At 38.2% G+C, this 18,851-nt stretch overlaps 2 protein-coding genes across 2 annotated transcripts; one reads left to right on the top strand and one right to left on the bottom strand.

Annotated features, from left to right (window-relative positions):
- Nucleotides 1-4,195: 4,195 nt before the first annotated feature.
- Nucleotides 4,196-4,860, bottom strand: LOC135662276 (uncharacterized). Its single transcript, XM_065176630.1, has 2 exons — nt 4,580-4,860; nt 4,196-4,426 (listed from the first exon to the last, which is right to left on the bottom strand). Exons 1-2 carry the CDS (start codon nt 4,765-4,767, stop codon nt 4,276-4,278), a joined length of 339 nt encoding a protein of 112 aa, XP_065032702.1. The 5' UTR covers nt 4,768-4,860; the 3' UTR covers nt 4,196-4,275.
- Nucleotides 4,861-5,380: 520 nt separating this feature from the next.
- Nucleotides 5,381-6,436, top strand: LOC135662275 (uncharacterized). Its single transcript, XM_065176629.1, has 4 exons — nt 5,381-5,406; nt 5,465-5,599; nt 5,750-6,023; nt 6,140-6,436. The coding sequence occupies exons 1-4, from the start codon at nt 5,381-5,383 to the stop codon at nt 6,434-6,436; spliced, it is 732 nt and encodes a 243-aa protein (XP_065032701.1).
- Nucleotides 6,437-18,851: the final 12,415 nt, after the last annotated feature.

Consider the following 18,851-nt stretch of genomic DNA (forward strand, 5'->3'; position numbering starts at 1 on the left):
CCCAAAAATACTTAGGTAAACTATGTTCATTTAACATAGTTCTAGCCATTTCTTGTAGGTTTCTATTTTTTCTTTCAACTACACCATTTTGTTGGGGATTTCTTGGAGTGGAGAAGTTATGATTGTATCCATTAACTTCACAAAAATTTTGAAAGTCATGGTTTTGAAATTCGCCACCATGATCACTTCGTATTGATGAAATCATGAAACCTTTTTCGTTTTGAGTGAGTTTACAAAATTTAGAGAAACACTTGAAACAATCACTTTTGTGAGTTAAGAAATAGGTCCAAGTGTATCTAGAGTAGTCATCCACAATCACAAAAGCATATTTGCTTCCACCTAGACTTGTTGTATCAATTGGTCCAAATAAGTCCAAATGGATCAATTGTAACGGTCTAGTGGTGCTAATTTGGTTTTTTGGTTTGAAGCTTGTTTTTATTTGTTTCCCTAGTTGACATGCGTCACATACCTTATCCTTAATAAACTTCATATTCGGAATCCCTCGTACTAATTCTAGAGATGAGATTTTAGATATTGTTTTCATGCTTGCATGGCCTAATCTCCTATGCCAAAGCCAAGCATCATCATTTACGGCGGAGAAACACATTTCATTACTTAGTTCATCAAGATTGATGGTATAGACATTATTTTGTTTTAAAGCAATCATAGTCATGTTATGATTTAGTTTTTCAATAATGCACATATTTGATTCAAATCTAACGATATAACCTTTATCGCATAATTGACTAATGCTCAATAGATTATGTTTCAATCCATCAACTAGTAACACATCATTAATGGAAAAACTTGATTTGTTACCTATGGTTCCCTTGCCAATGATTTTGCCTTTGTTGTTGTCTCCGAAGGTGACATAGCCTTCGTCCATGCTAGTGAGCTTGGAGAATTGGGATGGATCTCCGGTCATATGCCTTGAGCATCCACTATCAAGATACCATCTCTTGCTCCTAGCATGTGATGGTGTATGTTTCTACAAGAAGGAATTATTTTTAGGTACCCATTTACTTTTGGGTGCCTCAAAAACTAATCTAACTTGTTTATCATGTTGCATAGACTTGATCATGGTTCCTTTAGGGACCCAAATCAATTTGTTCGGTCTAATTTTCTTGAATGGACATTGGTAAGTCATATGTCCATATTTGCAACAAAAGTTGCAATTGCTTTGGTGTTGAACATGTAAGATATGACCTTTAACGAAGGTGGTTGGATTTTGGTGAGTACTTCTCACAAATCCGATTCCACTCCTTTTAGGAACGTGACCCTTATTTGTAAGGATCATGTTTAAGGACTTGCTACCGACCTCGAATTTCTTCAAGGTGCCCTTAAGTACTAAGTTCTCATTTTGGAGAGTTTCTAAATCATGGCATTTAGCACATGGAGCTAGACAATCATGATATTCAGTTTTCAATTTATCAAAAGCACAAGTAAGACTATCATGCTCCTTTCTTAGCAATTTGTATTTTCTACTAATTGTCTTACATTCATCAAATAACTCATGGAAGGCATTTAATAAATCATGATAAGGTAAATCTGCATTAATTAAATCCGTTACCTCTTCTTCGAAGGCCATTAGGGCGTAGTGAGCAACTTGCTCGGTGTTGGACTCCTCTTCTTCGGATGTGCTTGAGTCATCCCATGTTGCCTTGAGCGCCTTCTTCTTTGGTGTTCTCTTTTTGGCTTGAGGGCAATCGTTCTTGTAGTGTCCCGGTTTTTTGCATTCATAGCAAATCACTTGGTCCTTCTTTTGTTCAAATTTATTTTTTGTATTATTTTTAAATTTGTTCTTCCTTAAATATTTTTTGAATTTTTGAGTCAAAAGTGCAATATCATTATCACTGTCCTCATCACTTGATGTTCCTTTCAAGTGGTCTTCTTGTGATTTGAGTGCCATATCCTTCCTGTTCTTTGGAAGGGGGTTCTCGAGCTCGTCATGAGCTTGACATGTCATTTCATAGGTCATTAGAGACCCAATGAGTTCTTCAAGAGGGAATGTTTTAAGGTCTTTGGCCTCTTGAATAGCCGTAACTTTTGGATCCCAACTTTTAGGGAGGGATCTTAAGATTTTAGTTACTAGTTCAAAGTTAGTAAAATCTTTACCAAGAGCTTTGAGTCCATTGATGACATCCGTAAACCGGGTGTACATGTCTCCGATGGACTCACTTGGTTTCATTCGGAAAAGTTCGTAAGAGTGCACAAGAATGTTGATTTTGGACTCTTTCACTCGGCTAGTGCCTTCATGAGTGACCTCAAGAGTTCTCCAAATATCAAAAGCCGAATCATAAATTGAAACACGATTAAATTCATTTTTGTCTAGTGCACAAAACAAGGCATTCATAGCTTTTGCATTTAAAGCAAAAACCTTCTTCTCCGATTCATTCCATTCGCTCATCGGAAGAGAAGATTTTTGAAATCCGTTTTCAACAATAGTCCAAAGCTCAAAATCCATAGAAATGAGGAAGATCCTCATTCGAGTCTTCCAATACGTGTAATCCGACCCATTAAACATAGGTGGACGTGTGATAGAGTGTCCCTCATGCATGCCGGAGTAAGCCATCTCTCTTGGGTATTAAACCAAATATGAGAGTGAGCCTTGCTCTGATACCAATTGTTAGGATCGGAGCAGCACTAAGAGGGGGGGGTGAATTAGTGCAGCGGATTAAATCGTTGATTTCGACAAAACTTTCGTACGAAAAGAACGAAACTTGAAAAGCTTAACTTGAAGGCGTATTCTTAAAGTTGTGCAGCAAAAGTAATAAGGAACTAAAGCATGTAAGAAGGTTTGCAATAATGTAAATGGCAATAATGAAATGCAAACCAAGGATGACGCCGATTTTAGAGTGGTTCGGTCAAATGACCTACTCCACTTGCGAGGCCCCTTTTCGATGAGGCTCCCACCTTCCACTAGCAAGTCTCTTGAAATGGAAGGGTAAATACCCCTCTTACAACTCTTTACAAGCAGTTCACTCTCTTACAGATTTTCGAGAAGAGATGAGGTGAACACTAGCAAATTGAAAAGAAGACAAGCTAACACTTTTCTAAGACCTTTCTCTCAAACTCTTGCTGCTCAAAAAATTGTTCTCTCAGCTGAGATTTGAGGGGTATTTATAGGCCTCAAGAGGATTCAAATTTGGGCTCCAAAATGTGAATTCAAATTTGGGCTCCAAAATGTGAATTCAAATTTGGGCTCCAAAATTTGAATTCTCTTGGGTTCCTGATGCTGGCGGTGCCACCGCCTGACTTCCGATTTCACTAGTTTGGCTTAATTTTAGCCCAAACCATATCTGATTTTGGGACCAGTTGGCCCCTAACTAGGATATAGGATTATCTCTTAATCCTAATCCTAATTACAAGTTAACTACATGACAAAAACATCTCCTAAGCAAGTTTTTCAACCGCGAACGTCGAGTCTTGTTCCAGCGAGCTTTCCGACGAACTTCTTCCGACGGGCTCCCAGTAAGCTCCTGAACTTGTGATGACTTTAATGAGTAGCCGAGCCTTCTCGGTAATCTCCGTGAACCTCCGACGATCTCTTCGGCGAACTTCCGAAAATTCCGACAGGTTCCCGATTTCTTCTTGGTTGGTTCCGGCAACATCTCCGACGATTCTTCGGACTCTTAAACGTCCATCGAACTTGACTCCGGTATCCTTGCTTTATGTTTTCTGACTTATCGTAGTTAATCCTGCACACTTAACTCAATAATATGGATTAGATCAAATAACCCATCAATTGATTTTATCATCAAAATTCGAGATTCAACAGAAAGATCAAAATCGAAGACAAGAGGGAAGGAGAGATCAAGAAGGGCAAGAAAAAGATCGAACAAGAGGAGATCGCGAGGGGTTCTTGGAGGATGAGATGGTGTTGAAATTTCTGAACAAGAAGGGATGGCACACCGGGAGCCTCCGGAACATCCTGTGCTTTAGGACTTTCTTGCTAGGAACTGTCTGACTGGGCAATTAAAGATGCTTTGATTAAATTTATTGTTGCCTCTACTCTCCACATTTGGAAAAAATATTGTTAAGTCTCCATATGCTTAAATATCTCATTCGGGATTGTGATATTTCTTTGATGCAACCTTTTATAAAGTTATTATTCAAGTCCATGATTGTATTCTAAAGCCCTATTCAAGATGTAGAAAATTGGACGTTCAATTGATGCCTAACAACGACATCGTCATCACGCAATACGCCATATCTTTATACTCAATCATGATGATTCACAAAAAATGAAAATCATGATAAAAGTACATAATAATCCTAAAAGAATTGCCCCTTGGAGGAACTACCCTCGGATGTTGAGGTAGTGGAAGCCGCCGCTGGTGGTGCTTGAAGAGCCTTCAACCCATCTGAGCTCCCCTTTCCCACCGCCAATCCTGACTCGTAGAGAAAATCCAACCTTTCTTGCCTCCTAATCAGATCAATCCCAGACAATAGCACAACGTCAGGAAAGCATGACGCTAAGAAACAATCAACGAAACATTTTTTTTCCTCAAACAATCAAACAGAACCCTAACCCTAAAATCAAGAAACTAAAGAAGGAAGCTTGGGGATCGAGACTTACGGGACGAGGTCGGCCTGTTCCTGGAGGAGGCGGAACTCGGACTTCTCGCGCTCGTCCTGGATTTGCTTGCGGAGCTCCTCGAGCTTGCGCTGCTCGGCCTCATGCTTCTGCTCCGCCTTCCACACGTTCTCGATGTTTCGGAGGCTCCCGGTGTGCCATCCCTTCTTGTTTAGAAATTTCAACGCCATCACGTCCTCCAAGAACCCCTCGCGATCTCCTCTTGTTCGATCTTTTTCTTGCCCTTCTTGATCTCGCCTTCCCTCGTCTTCGATTTGGGAGAAACTAAGGGAACATTGGATGAGGCTAAATGGGATTATGACGTATATATACAAATGAATTGGGTGGGCCACTCGTTGTTTCTATATCTTTATAAAACGATCAAAATATTTATCTTTTAAAAAATAGTTTCCCACTTAAATTCGATCTAATATTATAGTAATTTTAAATAAAGTTGGATTATATATTTTTTTAAACTGAACCAAAAATACTATAGCTAAATAATATGGATATTTTACCTCAAAAAGACTTGTATTATTGAATTTTATCCGATGACACCCCCTAATTGGTTTTTATGATGAAAATATCCTCGGTCAAATCCATAAATAACATCGATAATCCATCATAAATGAAAATATCCTCAGTCAAACAGGTCATTCAGTAGATTATTTTATAGTTGCATAAAGGTATGACAGGTTTGCTTTCTCTCTCTCTCTCTCACACACACACACATAAATTTAGGGTCTTACTATATGCTACTTGAGAAGGCTCGTAAGTTATCAACTCTTAAAATAATTCTTTGTGATGGCAGGAATTGATAGAGGAGTTAGGTATATATATAGTAGGTTTCGACAGAGCTGGATATGGTGAAAGTGATACCAATCCCAGTCGTTCACTGAGGAGCGAGGCGTCAGATATCGCGGAGCTGGCAGATGCTTTGGAGCTGGGCCCCAGGTTTTACCTGATTGGGTTCTCCTTGGGTGGCCATGCTGTCTGGGCGTCCATTAAGTACATTTCAGATAGGTAACTGTGGTTTGCTAGACTACAATGTCACGGTACATAGTTCAGGGTGTGTTTGCCGCCACCGCAGCCTTACAAATAGATGTCATTTGGGTTTTACCTCCTGCAACATCAGACTGAGCAAGCACCTGAGAATGTTGCAATTCATTTCAGGATTGCTGGAGCTGCTATGATGGCACCAGTAATAAACTACAGATGGCCTGGGTTCCCGCGGCATCTATCAGAGGAGGCTTACAGAAAGCAACAGCCTGGAGATCAGTGGGCATTGCGAGTTGCATATTATGCCCCCTGGTTGCTGCATTGGTGGATGAAACAGTCGTGGTTGCCTTCCTCCACCGTTTTCAAAGGCATAACCCATCTGCCCAACCGCTTGGATGCACAAGTTCGTGAGTACGCCATGAAGAATAGTGGAATGTTCGAAGAGTTGGTGCTACCCCAGTGTCCTTTTTTTTATTTTTTATTTTGACCCATTTCAACTGTCCAAGGAGCTTTGTAGTATGACGCTGCAAGAACTGAAGAATGCAAGCGTCACTGTGCTTGCAGAGGCGGAAACTTGCCACTCAGCAAGGCATGCTTGAGTCGTTTTACCGAGACATGATGGTGATGTTCGGGAAGTGGGAATTTGATCCGATGGATCTCTCGCAACCGCCCTTTCCAGTTCATCTATGGCATGGGGATGAAGACGGGCTCGTGCCGGTTACTCTACAGCGATACATCTGCAGCCGCCTCAGCTGGATCAACTACCATGAGCTGAAGGAAACAGGGCACTACTTGGGAGGTGTGCAGAGCTTGGTTGATGTTGTCCTCAAGACCTTGCTAGTGGTGTCGGTTTCAGCATGACCACATATTTATCAGTTTGGAAAAAGAAGCACCCACAGGAAGCGGAATGCGTAATTCATACATGGGAGGGATAATAATTAGATCGCACATGCCCTATTTTAACAATGCATCCATTACTTATGCGAGATCACCCACCATATACACATTGTTAGAGAGAGAGAGAGAGAGAGAGAGAGATATATATATATATATATATATATATATATATATATATATATATATATATATATATATATATATATATATGCTTGCATTGCGCTTTGACTATTGAATAATTAACGCCTGAACTTTGGTTGCATCCACTTGTGGATAAATTTATGGTTCAAATTTCTTAGACGGAGAGCATATCCGGAGAGAACTTAGTATACATTTTATTCAATCAGCTCGGATGGACGGCCGACACGGGCAGCGAGCACCTAAAGGAGCCACAATGTGTACTGTTTTCACTACGACATTAGGAGGAGTAATAGTAGCATTTAGAGAAAACAAGTTGTAGCCGTAAGTTGAGCCATTAGTAATAGTAGTTAGAGAAAACGTGAAAAAAAAGGAGTAAAAATTGATCTTAATGTTTAAAAAAAAAATGACAAGCACAAAGCAATAAAAAAATACTACTACTCTTAATTAAGATAAATATAATTAATAATATATATATAAGAGCACTTATGCTACAAGCCTGAAGCACAAAAACTCACGATATCTAAGAAATATGTTATATTTCATGAATAATTATCCTTGTCACAAGCCTCTATGGATATAATAGATGTTTGGCCACATAACAATGTACTCTTAAATGAAGTATTCAGACGTTAGCGCAAAAAAGACATTAGAATAGCTTTAGAGCGAGAAAGAGCGTTTACAAGACACCATTATCTCATATGAGTGTGCAATGTTTCCCTCCTATGTGTAAATCGTCATTTCCCTTTTTATTTATTTATTTTAATGTTTTTGGGGTCGGGGTCAGGCCATCTTATGAACAATGGATCCGCCGCGCACTGCTTTCGCCAAATTGCTTGCTTTGTCATGCGGCGGCACCTCTCCACCGGGGCCATGTCTTCCTCTGCCCCTTATTCGTCGTTCCTACCAGGTAAAAACCCTAGCTCGATCCGCCTCACGCATCAGCGGCGACTCAATGGTGTTCGTTTCTCTTTTCCCACCCGTTTCGTCGTCGTCGGTTCTTCCGTACGCTGCCTTGCCTCCTTCTCACCGGCCGAGCGAATCAAAGTCCACAACCCTATCGTTGAGATGGATGGTGAGCCACATCCCCCTAGTGTGTGTGTGTGTTTGCTGCTTTTTTTAGAGGACTTAAACTGTTTTCAATAATTAATATAATTTGAGGATAACAAAAGCACTGGGGTGAACACTCATTGCACCATGTAGTCCTTAGTTTGTGCAGCTCCTCTGAAATGTAAAAATTGAGGATTATACTCTTTGGTTTTTAAAGGGAATTAAAAAAAAAAGAAATGTATAAATTGAGGGTAAGGATGCCTCCACCAAAACCAAACAGACATGCAGAATTATTTTACTCTTTATTGTCTAGTGTGGATTTTTTAGCAAGCATTTTTGGCCAACAATGTTTTGGTGTCATTTGTTTTACATGGATTTAATATGACTCTCATTTGACTTGCAGATGAAGTTAGAGTTAAAGAGTTTAAGCTCAAATCTATGTGGAGAAGCCCAAATGGAACAATAAGAAATATTTTAAATGGTTTGCTTTATAGTGCTTGGTTTTGCTATTTGATATTTTTTATATCATTAATTTCATATACAAATCCACACAATTATCTTTAAAGTCAATTTTACTCCACAATATGGTCATTCTGACTTTCAAAAAACAACTTTTATCTTTTATGTTGGATATAATGCTCATCTAGGTTGCTTCTTGGAACTTTTGTTATTGGTTAGCATGATTTGTTGCATATGGTTGTCCTCTGCATCTGTTTTCTTGTATTTAAGATCTAGGGAATATACGAGGACTATTCCTTAAACATTGTTAATTTATTTGGTAGCATGAGATTACAGAGTTCTTCTCAACCATTCAACCTAAGAATCCATTCAAGTTTTAATTGGTACCACTACATTTCCCTTATCTTGAGTACACAAGGAGTGCCCTTAAACTTTAACTTAAATTTTTAGGTACTACTAGTTCAACTTGATCTATGATGGCTAATTTTGATTGATTGAATGATTTAGGATCATCTTGGTCAATGATCCTGGTTCATCTCCAGCTATTTTTTGCTTATTATAATATAAATGTTTGATTCAATTACAACAATAACAACAACAATAGTAACAAAGCCAAAAGTCTTAACTATTTGGATTGACTACATAGGTCTTTTGCCGTCATTGAGATTTGTGAAAGGCCATATGTTTAGTTAAGTTTAAAGTACTTAAATCTTTAGTTATAATTTCTATTAGTTGTTTTAGGTTTTCCTCTATCTCTTCTTGTACCACTAACATTAATTAAAGTTTAATTACAGATTTTAGATGGGTTTAGTGTGCAATCAAGCACAACTGTTCGGTGCCAAAGTGCTGGAAGACAGTCGGGCTTGAAATCAATTGATCTCGATCCAAATTCTATCGCTCGGTTCGGGTTATGCCCAGTCTCGATAACGGTGGAAAATAGTCATTAGAATCAATTGATTTAAAGCCCGACTCGACGATGCCAATCATAAGCGGGCCAAACCAAAAATGATAGTGCACCCGTCAGCCCTCCCGTAGTCGAGAACCCTAACCATCCTTTCTTTTCTTCTTTCAGTATTCTATGTTTATTTATAAAGAATATAGCATGCAATTACCCTAACGTCCCCTATTGATATTTTATGTATATGTGTGACAGGGGAGCTAAGCTTAAACCGTCTTTCTATTCTAACATCTACACGATAATATATATTGGACGGTAATCGACTCTAATGTTTCATATTAATCGATTATAATTAATTATCAGATTTTATCTTTCCTATCGACTTGTTTCAATTAATTGTACGATATTATCTTAATGGTAAGTGATAATTTCGTTATCATAAAAAATATTTTTTTATAAAACAAAATAAAAAATCGAAAAAGAGAGAAAATGAATTAATGTCTATTTTCCACCGTTACCGAGACGGGGCATAACCTGAACCGAGCGAAAGAATTTGAATCAACATCAATTGATTTCAAGCCCGACTCGACGATGCCGATTGTAAGCGGGCCAAACCAAAAAGGATAATGCACCCGTCAGCGCTCCCGTAGTCGAGAACCATAACCATCCTTTCTTTTCTTCTTTCAGTCTTCTGTGTTTCTTTATAAAAAATATAGTTTGCAATTATCCTAACGTCCCCCATTGATATTTTATGCATATGGGTGACAGGAGAGCTAAACTTGAACCGTCTTTGTATGCTAACCTCTACACGATAATATATGTTGGACGGTGATCGACTCTAATGTTTCATATCAATCGATTATAATTAATTATCATATTTTATATTCCCTAAAGACTAGTTTCAATTAATTGTACGATATTATCTTAATGGTAAGTGATAATTTCGTTATCATAAAAAATATTTTTTTTATAAAACAAAATAAAAAACCGAAAATGAGAGAAAATGAGTTAATGTCTATTTTCCACCGTTGCCGAGACGGGGCATAACCCGAACCGAGCAATAGAATTTGGATCGAGATCAAATGATTTCAAGCCCGACTCGACGATGCCAATTGTAAGTGGGACAAACCAAAAAAGATAGTGCACCCGTCGGCCCTCCTGTAGTCGAGAACCCTAACCATCCTTTCTTTTCTTCTTTTAGTCTTCTGTGTTTCTTTATAAAAAATATAGCTTCCAATTATCCTAACGTCCCCCATTGATATTTTATGCATATGGGTGATAGGAGAGCTAAGCTTGAACCGCCTTTCTATACTAACCACTACACGATAATATATGTTGGACGGTGATCGACTCTAATGTTTCATATCAATCGATTATAATTAATTATTAGATTTTATCTTCCCTATCGACTTGTTTCAATTAATTGTAAGATATTATCTTAATGATAAGTGACAATTTCGTTATCATAAAAAAATATTTTTTTTATAAAACAAATTAAAAAACTGAAAAAGAGAGGAAAAGAGTTAATGCCTATTTTCCACCGTTACCGAGACTGGGCATAACCCGAACCGAGCGATAGAATTTGGATCGAGATCAATTGATTTCAAGCCTGACTCGACGATGCCAATTGTAAGTGGGCCAAACCAAAAAGCATAGTGCACCCGTCAGCCCTCCCGTAGTCGAGAACCCTAACCATCCTTTCTTTTCTTCTTTCGGTCTTCTGTATTTCTTTATAAAGAATATACCTTGCAATTAACCTAACGTCCCCAATCGATATTTTATGCATATGGGTGACAGGGGAACTAAGCTTGAACCTTCTTTCTATGCTAACCTCTACACGATAATATATGTTGAACGGTGATCGACTCTAATTTTTAATATCAATCGATCATAATTAATTATCAGATTTTTCCTTCCCTAAAGATTTGTTTCAATTAATTGTACGATATTATCTTAATGGTAAGTGATAATTTCGTTATTATAAAAAATATTTTTTTTATAAAACAAAATAAAAAACCGAAAAAGAGAGGAAATAAGTTAATGCCTATTTTCCTCCGTTGCCGAGACAGGGCATAAACCGAACCGAGCGATAGAATTTGGATCGATATCAATTGATTTCAAGCCCGAATCGAAGATGCCAATTGTAAGTGTGTCAAACCAAAAAGGATAGTGCACCCGTCAGCCCTCCCGTAATCGAGAACCCTAACCATCCTTTCTTTTCTTCTTTCGGTCTTCTGTGTTTCTTTATAAAGAATATAGCTTGCAATTATCCTAACGTCCCCCATTGATATTTTATGCATATGGGTGACAGGGGAGCTAAGCTTGAACCGCCTTTCTATGCTAACCTCTACACGATAATATATGTTGGACGGTGATCGACTCTAATGATTCATATCAATCGATTATAATTAATTATCAGATTTTATGTTCCCTATCGACTTGTTTCAATTAATTGTACGATATTATCTTAATGATAAGTGACAATTTCGTTATTATAAAAAAATATTTTTTTTATAAAACAAAATAAAAAACTAAAAAAGAGAGGAAAAGAGTTAATGTCTATTTTCCACCGTTACCGAGACTGGGCATAACCCGAACCGAGCGATAGAATTTGGATCGAGATCACATGATTTAAAGCTCGACTCGACGATGCCAATTATAAGCGGGTCAAACCAAAAAAGATAGTGTACCCGTCAGCCCTCCCGTAGTCGAGAACCCTAACCATTCTTTCTTTTCTTCTTTCAGTCTTCTGTGTTTCTTTATAAAGAATATAGCTTGCAATTACCCTAACGTCCCCCATTGATATTTTATGCATATGAGTGATAGGGGAGCTAAACTTAAACCGTCTTTCTATGCTAACCTCTACACGATAATATATGTTGGACGATGATCGACTATAATGTTTCATATCAATCGATTATAATTAATTATCAGATTTTATCTTCCCTATCGATTTGTTTTAATTAATTGTACGATATTATCTTAACGGTAAGTGATAATTTCGTTATTAAAAAAAATATTTTTTTTATAAAACAAAATAAAAAATCGAAAAAGAGAGGAAATGAGTTAATGTCTATTTTCCACCGTTATCGAGACAGGGCATAAACTGAACCGAGCGATAGAATTTGGATCGAGATCAATTGATTTCAAGCCCGACTCGACGATGCCAATTGTAAGTGGGCCAAACCAAAAAGCATAGTGCACCCGTCAGCCCTCCCGTAGTTGAGAACCCTAACCATCATTTCTTTTCTTCTTTCGGTCTTCTGTGTTTCTTTATAAAGAATATACCTTGCAATTAACCTAACGTCCCCCATCGATATTTTATGCATATGGGTGACAGGGGAGGTAAACTTGAACCGTCTTTCTATGCTAACCTCTACACGATAATATATATTGGACGGTGATCGACTCTAATGTTTCATATCAATCGATCATAATTAATTATCAGATTTTATCTTCCCTAAAGACCTGTTTCAATTAATTGTACGATATTATCTTAATGGTAAGTTATAATTTTGTTATAATAAAAAATATTTTTTTTATAAAACAAAATAAAAAACCGAAAAAGAGAGGAAATAAGTTAATGCCTATTTTCCACCGTTACCGAGACAGGGCATAAACTGAACCGAGCGATAGAATTTGGATCGAGATCAATTGATTTCAAGCCCGACTCGACGATGCCAATTGTAAGTTGGCCAAACCAAAAAGGATAGTGCACCCGTCAGCCCTCCCGTAGTCGAGAACCCTAACCATCCTTTCTTTTCTTCTTTCAGTCTTCTGTGTTTCTTTATTAAGAATATAGCGTGCAATTATCCTAATGTCCCCCATCGATATTTTATACATATGGGTGACAGGGGAGCTAAGCTTGAACCGTCTTTCTATGTTAACCTTTACACGATAATATATGTTGGACGGTGATCGACTCTAATGTTTCATATCAATCGATTATAATTAATTATCAGATTTTATCTTCCCCGTCAACTCGTTTCAATTAATTATACGATATTATCTTAATGATAAGTGATAATTTCATTATCATAAAAAATATTTTTTTTATAAATCAAAATAAAAAACTGAGAAAGAGAGGAAAAGAGTTAATGTCTATTTTCCACCGTTATTATTATGACCCAGGCCTGATGGGCTAACTGGCCTATCAACTTCGTTTGGTCTAAACCACTGACCAAAATGCTTAAGCTGAAGTTGATAGTAGTACACTCATCAGACCCTTATAAGCCAATCATACACATTGCGCACTTCCGATGTGGGACTAATGAGATGTTACAATCACCCCCACTCAAAGGCTTGACATCCTCGTCAAGCCCCAACATAACCCAGATCAAACCCTAGCATAGTGCATGTGAGGCGTAGCCCAGTGGTGGCTCCACGCCGTGACGAGTCCATTGACTCCGTCTACGGGTAGCCCTTTCCTACTCGAGCCCCCTCAACCATGCCCAAATGCTAGGTCGTCTCTGATACCAAATATAATGACCCGAGCCTGATGGGCTAACTGTCCTATCAACTTCGTTTGGTCTAAACCACTGACCAAAATGCTTAAGCTGAAGTTGATAGTAGTATACTCATCAGACCCTTATAAGCCAATCATACACATTGCGCACTTCCGATGTGGAACTAATGGGATGTTACAGTTACCGAGACTGGGCATAACCCGAACCGAGTGTTAGAATTTGGATCGAGATCAATTGATTTTAAACCCGACTCGACGATGCAAATTGTAAGCGGGCCAAACCAAAAATGATAGTGCACCCGTAAGTCCTCCCGTAGTCGAGAACCATAACCATGCTTTCTTTTCTCCTTTCAGTCTTCTGTGTTTTTTTATAAAGAATATAGCTTACAATTACCCTAACGTCCCCCATTGATATTTTATGCATATGGGTGACAGGAGAGCTAAGCTTGAAACGTCTTTATATGCTAATCTCTACACGATAATATATGTTGGACGGTGATCGACTCTAATGTTTCATATCAATCGATTATAAATAATTATCAGATTTTATCTTTTCTATCGACTTGTTTCAATTAATTGTATGATATTATGTTAATGATAAGTGATAATTTCGTTATCATAAAAAATATTTTTTTATAAAATAAAATAAAAAACTAAAAAAATAGAGGAAAAGAGTTAATGTTTATTTTCCACCGTTACCGAGACTGGGTATAAAATCGAGCGATAGAATTTGGATCGAGAACTCTGATCATCCTTTCTTTGTTTTTTATGTCACTGGTTAAGCGGCGCCGAGCGAGCGTAGATCGCCCTGGCCGGACGCCTCCTGAGACTAGCCAAATCGAGTTGTCGATCTCTGACCTAGCGGACTCCTACGTTCTCCCCTCTTGTCAAGATCCGGTACATGTTCTAGATCCCTCCTAAAAGTGATCTTCATGTGTCGATTCTTTCCGATTTGAACTAGTCGCTCTGTTTTCGGTATGGTCGTCGGCGATATAGTGTCGAGAATCGTCAATCGGGTTTCTCGGCACCTTCCATAGCCAACAATACTGATCTTTCTCTCACAACCAATCTTACGGGTGCTGTTGATTCGTCTTCGCTCGCTCAGCGTCACCCAGCTCAGCGTCACCCATGCTCCCAGTTGTGACATCCTTCGCTTATTTGCATCATCCTTTCTGTAAATTCTATTGTTATCCCCATCATCTGGCCTTACATCGATAGAGCACCAGGCATGGTCAGGTATCTGCTGGACTCGATGGCTGATACAGTTACATGCTTGGATGATCAACAAAGCTCATCGACGATTCGGGTGACATGTCCACTCGATGGTTGATACAGTTACATGCTTGGATGATCAACAAAGCTCATTGATAATTACCAAATCCAACAGCTTTATGTTATCGACTAATTTGTTATTTTTTCTCGAAGAAATTGTGTGATGCTAAGGGTAAATTCTTAATTTAAGATCAGTATGACATTCGACTGGGATTCGGGTGACATATCCACTCGATGGTTTATACAGTTGTTACATGTTTGGATGATCAACAAAGCTCATCGATAATTACCAAATCCACCAACTGTCTTCCAGCACTTTGGCACTGAACAGTTGTGCTTGATTGCACACTAAACCCATCTACCATGGTTGAAGAAATATTGTTTACTTCTTCAGTGAGATCTGAAATTGACATCTGCATTGCTGGAATGACTTCCTTTAGTTGATCAACAAGTCCCTGAATAGCAGGATAAGTTAATTTAAAGACACACACAAAATAAAAAACCAGAACACCGGGAGAAAAGGAAAAAAAAAAATCATGATTTTACACAAAAAGGAAATGCCCACAATGTGATTAGAACTATTGATATGTTTCCTATCATAGCTGAGGCATACACCACATACAAGAAAACGTGTCATATGGCCGAGAACCCAATATAGATGAAATTGAAGGATTAATGTGAAGTTATGATTGAAAATATGGCAAAATACAGTTTTTTGAACAAAATTCAATTATGCTTTAAATAAATCCAACCAGATTGCTCACTTAAAATTCAGATAAGAACAGATCAATAATTATAAGAATCAAAATGCAAAAGGATTATCATAAAAGTAAAGGGATAAAGGTTTGAAATTTTACAGGGAGGACTAGCCCCTAAATGATTAGTGTTATCCCGGTATCACTAGACCTGTATGCTAACTAAATGTTGGCGATGTTCTGCAAGAGTTGCAGCCAGTGACTCCGCATGCCCACTGCTACTGCTGTCAGATGCACTACGAAGCAGTTCCGGGCCCTCCCCTTCATTAGCTTTCACCTTTAGCAGCAAAGGTTGAAAAGCAATCAGCAAAATAAACAAACAGGAAAAAAATCACAAATAAAGAATTAAGTCGCTCTCTTAATAAACACATGTTATCAGACACCCAAAAACACAGCAGCATTAAATAACATTTGAGACATTGACAGGAACAATACTATGGTGATAAGGTAACTATTTATAGAATATGTCAACTTTCAAAGAGAAATCTGCATTAATTGTCAAGATATTCATCAGAAGTTGAATGAATAGAAAATCGTAGATAAATTTTGCTGCTTACAAAATAAATATATAATTTTCTTACAGTTTCCACTTCAATATATAAAAAACTTACTTTTGGTCCTTGCAACCATTAATTTGCTTGCAAATGCTAAAACATTTGACAAAATAGTGTCTTGCCCATGTATTAAGTGAAGCTGAATCTGAAGACAATAGTGTCTTGCCACCCCTCAAACAGGAAAAATCATCAGATGAGCACAGCAAGAGGCTCAAGCAGAAAAAGAGCAAGAAGATTTTGCCATGAAGGAGGCATGCCGGCCATCAAGAAAGTTGTGGTGAAGGATGGGTGAGTCCCCCACCACCACCCACCAGCTAGATGAGTCTTGCTAAACTTGCTCGAGATGTCCAATTCTTTGAGAATTTGCATCGCACAAAGATCTTAAAAATAGTGGTTTCGAAGGTAAAATTAATGAATTGCATTTCTCTGTGGTTACGGAGAATTGTGATAGTTATATGCAATTAGAATTTTGATTTGCATATGGGTTACAGAGGATTCTCCACGAGTCATTTGTAGGCAAAGTGATTGCTTGTGCACAAAAACCTGATTCACATAATGCCGAATTATATAACTTGCAGTCCACACGTCACCAATATTTACCCATGACGATAACAAAAGATCTGACCCGCAAATACAAAACAAGCCATTGAAGGGTAAGGACATTTTGTTAAGTATGAAAAGATACAGCATAATTACAGCTGCTACACAATGACCGGGTAGAGAAAATGATAGTTAGATAGATGCATCATCAAAACAACCAACAACAACAGTGGAATCGAGTGTAAAATTAGACTACATCACACGATTCAAGCTCGAATTAGAAACCCTTACATTTCAGTTGCCTAAGTTAGTCACCATCGCAAACGAATGTATGATGTTGGCCCTCGACCAAGACGGCTGCATCTAACCTTTCTCTTCAGCTGCATATAATACCACCACCATGGTGGATATGGAACTCTTAGTGTTCCATGAGAGCAGCATCAGTTTCAGATAATGGTGCTGCAGAAGAAAAGAAAAAGGTTGCCACAGTTAGCGGTGTAGTAATCAGGAACAAGAACTATGAGCAATGCACTCAGCCAACAGAGTGGACAGTGAAGACCAAAATCAACACCCACACTAGGCAGTTTGAAAAAAATAATACCAACACATGCCTGGAAATATTAACCATACCGAGCAAGTCCTCGTATGCATCTTGGAAGAATGATGATTCCAGTAACAATGGACGTGAGAAAACTTGATCCAGAGTGTCGTTGACTTCAGGATGCATTCTTTGTATTTTTTCAGTGGATGGTTGGAACAGCCTGGCCAGGTTTTTGTTCTCCTTCAGTCCATTCAATCTATTTAACATATCTGGAATGAAGCTTTGCTGGCTATTGGCATTACAGGAAAGATCTGTCATGTTCATCGGGGCCTGAACTTCTGGTGGTGAGGAGAAAACCAGTTGTTGATTTCTCCAGTTGTAGTAATCAGGAACATCGTCGATTTCTTTCTGAAAAGCAGCATCTGTTGTTGATAGAGGTATAAAGAAGTGTTCAGAACCATCATCACTGCTTCTTTCCTGCAACAATTCTGAGTTGCTTGATGAGCTTGATAGTGCAGCTTCACGAACAGAACGACGAATGTTGTGAGCATAATAATCATCAGTCTCTGAAAAATTAAACCACATGGAATAGTGAATAGACAAGTAAAATTTGCTCATCTCTATTTATTATGTAAACAAAGTAGAAACTGGATAATAGCTGTTGGTCTTCAACATCTGAATATCGCCTCAAGTGGGTAATGGCTGAAGGCGCTGACCTTGTGCTTCACCATCTTCATCAATTGTAAATGGAGGTGAAACTGTTTTTGGGGCTGGCAAAGTTTCCTGATTGGTTTGACTACCTACAGGATGCTGCTTTGGTGCTTGGTGGCCTTTCCCCGATGAATTTGGAGTTAGATTGAATAAATGAGGGAGTTTCAAAGTTGGACTACCGGAGACTTTCTCAATCTGAGCAGAGGAGAATTTACAAGTCATCTCAGCAACTTCATCAGTCAACCTTTCCTGTTAATAAAATTTCAAATTCATTAGCAGTACATAGAGGCAAAAAGGGACAAATCTTAAAGATGACAAATTCTTGAACTAGAGGTGATTGACGAGTTGGGTCAGTCACGTTGAGATGGGTTATATTAGGGACATGTAAGGCTGATGTGAATCGAGCCAATTTTCTAGTGGGTTTAGATTTCTAAATGAGGATTGAGGAACCAAACTATATAGCTATATGGTCAGAGTGGTTGATCATATTTGGTTTTGCATGTCAGAAGGGGATTCAAGAAGATATAATTAAAACATTGCTATAAGCAAAATGTATGCTTGACCTTAACATAGCCAACCAGCCAACAGGTCAAGAGTTCTCGACCAGGCTCTGAACTATGTTCATGACAAGTTATCCTAAACAGTCTGGTGGGTTTGGTTTGACTTGGTGCATGTGATTAGCAATTGATGCCTCTACTTAAAGCAGCTGTTCTGTGCTGTAGATCTATGTTCCGTTACATTTAGTTAAGATATATCATAAATCTGGATACAGAGCAACCCTGCTTTTCCAAATAACTGCATCTTGAAAAGTAACTTGATATACAGTCATTTTCCTTTTAAGTTATAGAATTTTGTTAGCCAGCAGCATATACTTCAGCAAATCCACACTGGCCATTTTGGTGACCACCGGGATTCCTGGTGTGGAACCTTATATAATTAGTCCATGGTTGCTGTGGCACTTTAGTGCTCATTACTTTAGTTCACACAGATTATACT

This window comes from Musa acuminata, unplaced genomic scaffold (assembly GCF_036884655.1).
Source record: "Musa acuminata AAA Group cultivar baxijiao unplaced genomic scaffold, Cavendish_Baxijiao_AAA HiC_scaffold_605, whole genome shotgun sequence".
Lineage (NCBI taxonomy): Eukaryota > Viridiplantae > Streptophyta > Magnoliopsida > Zingiberales > Musaceae > Musa > Musa acuminata.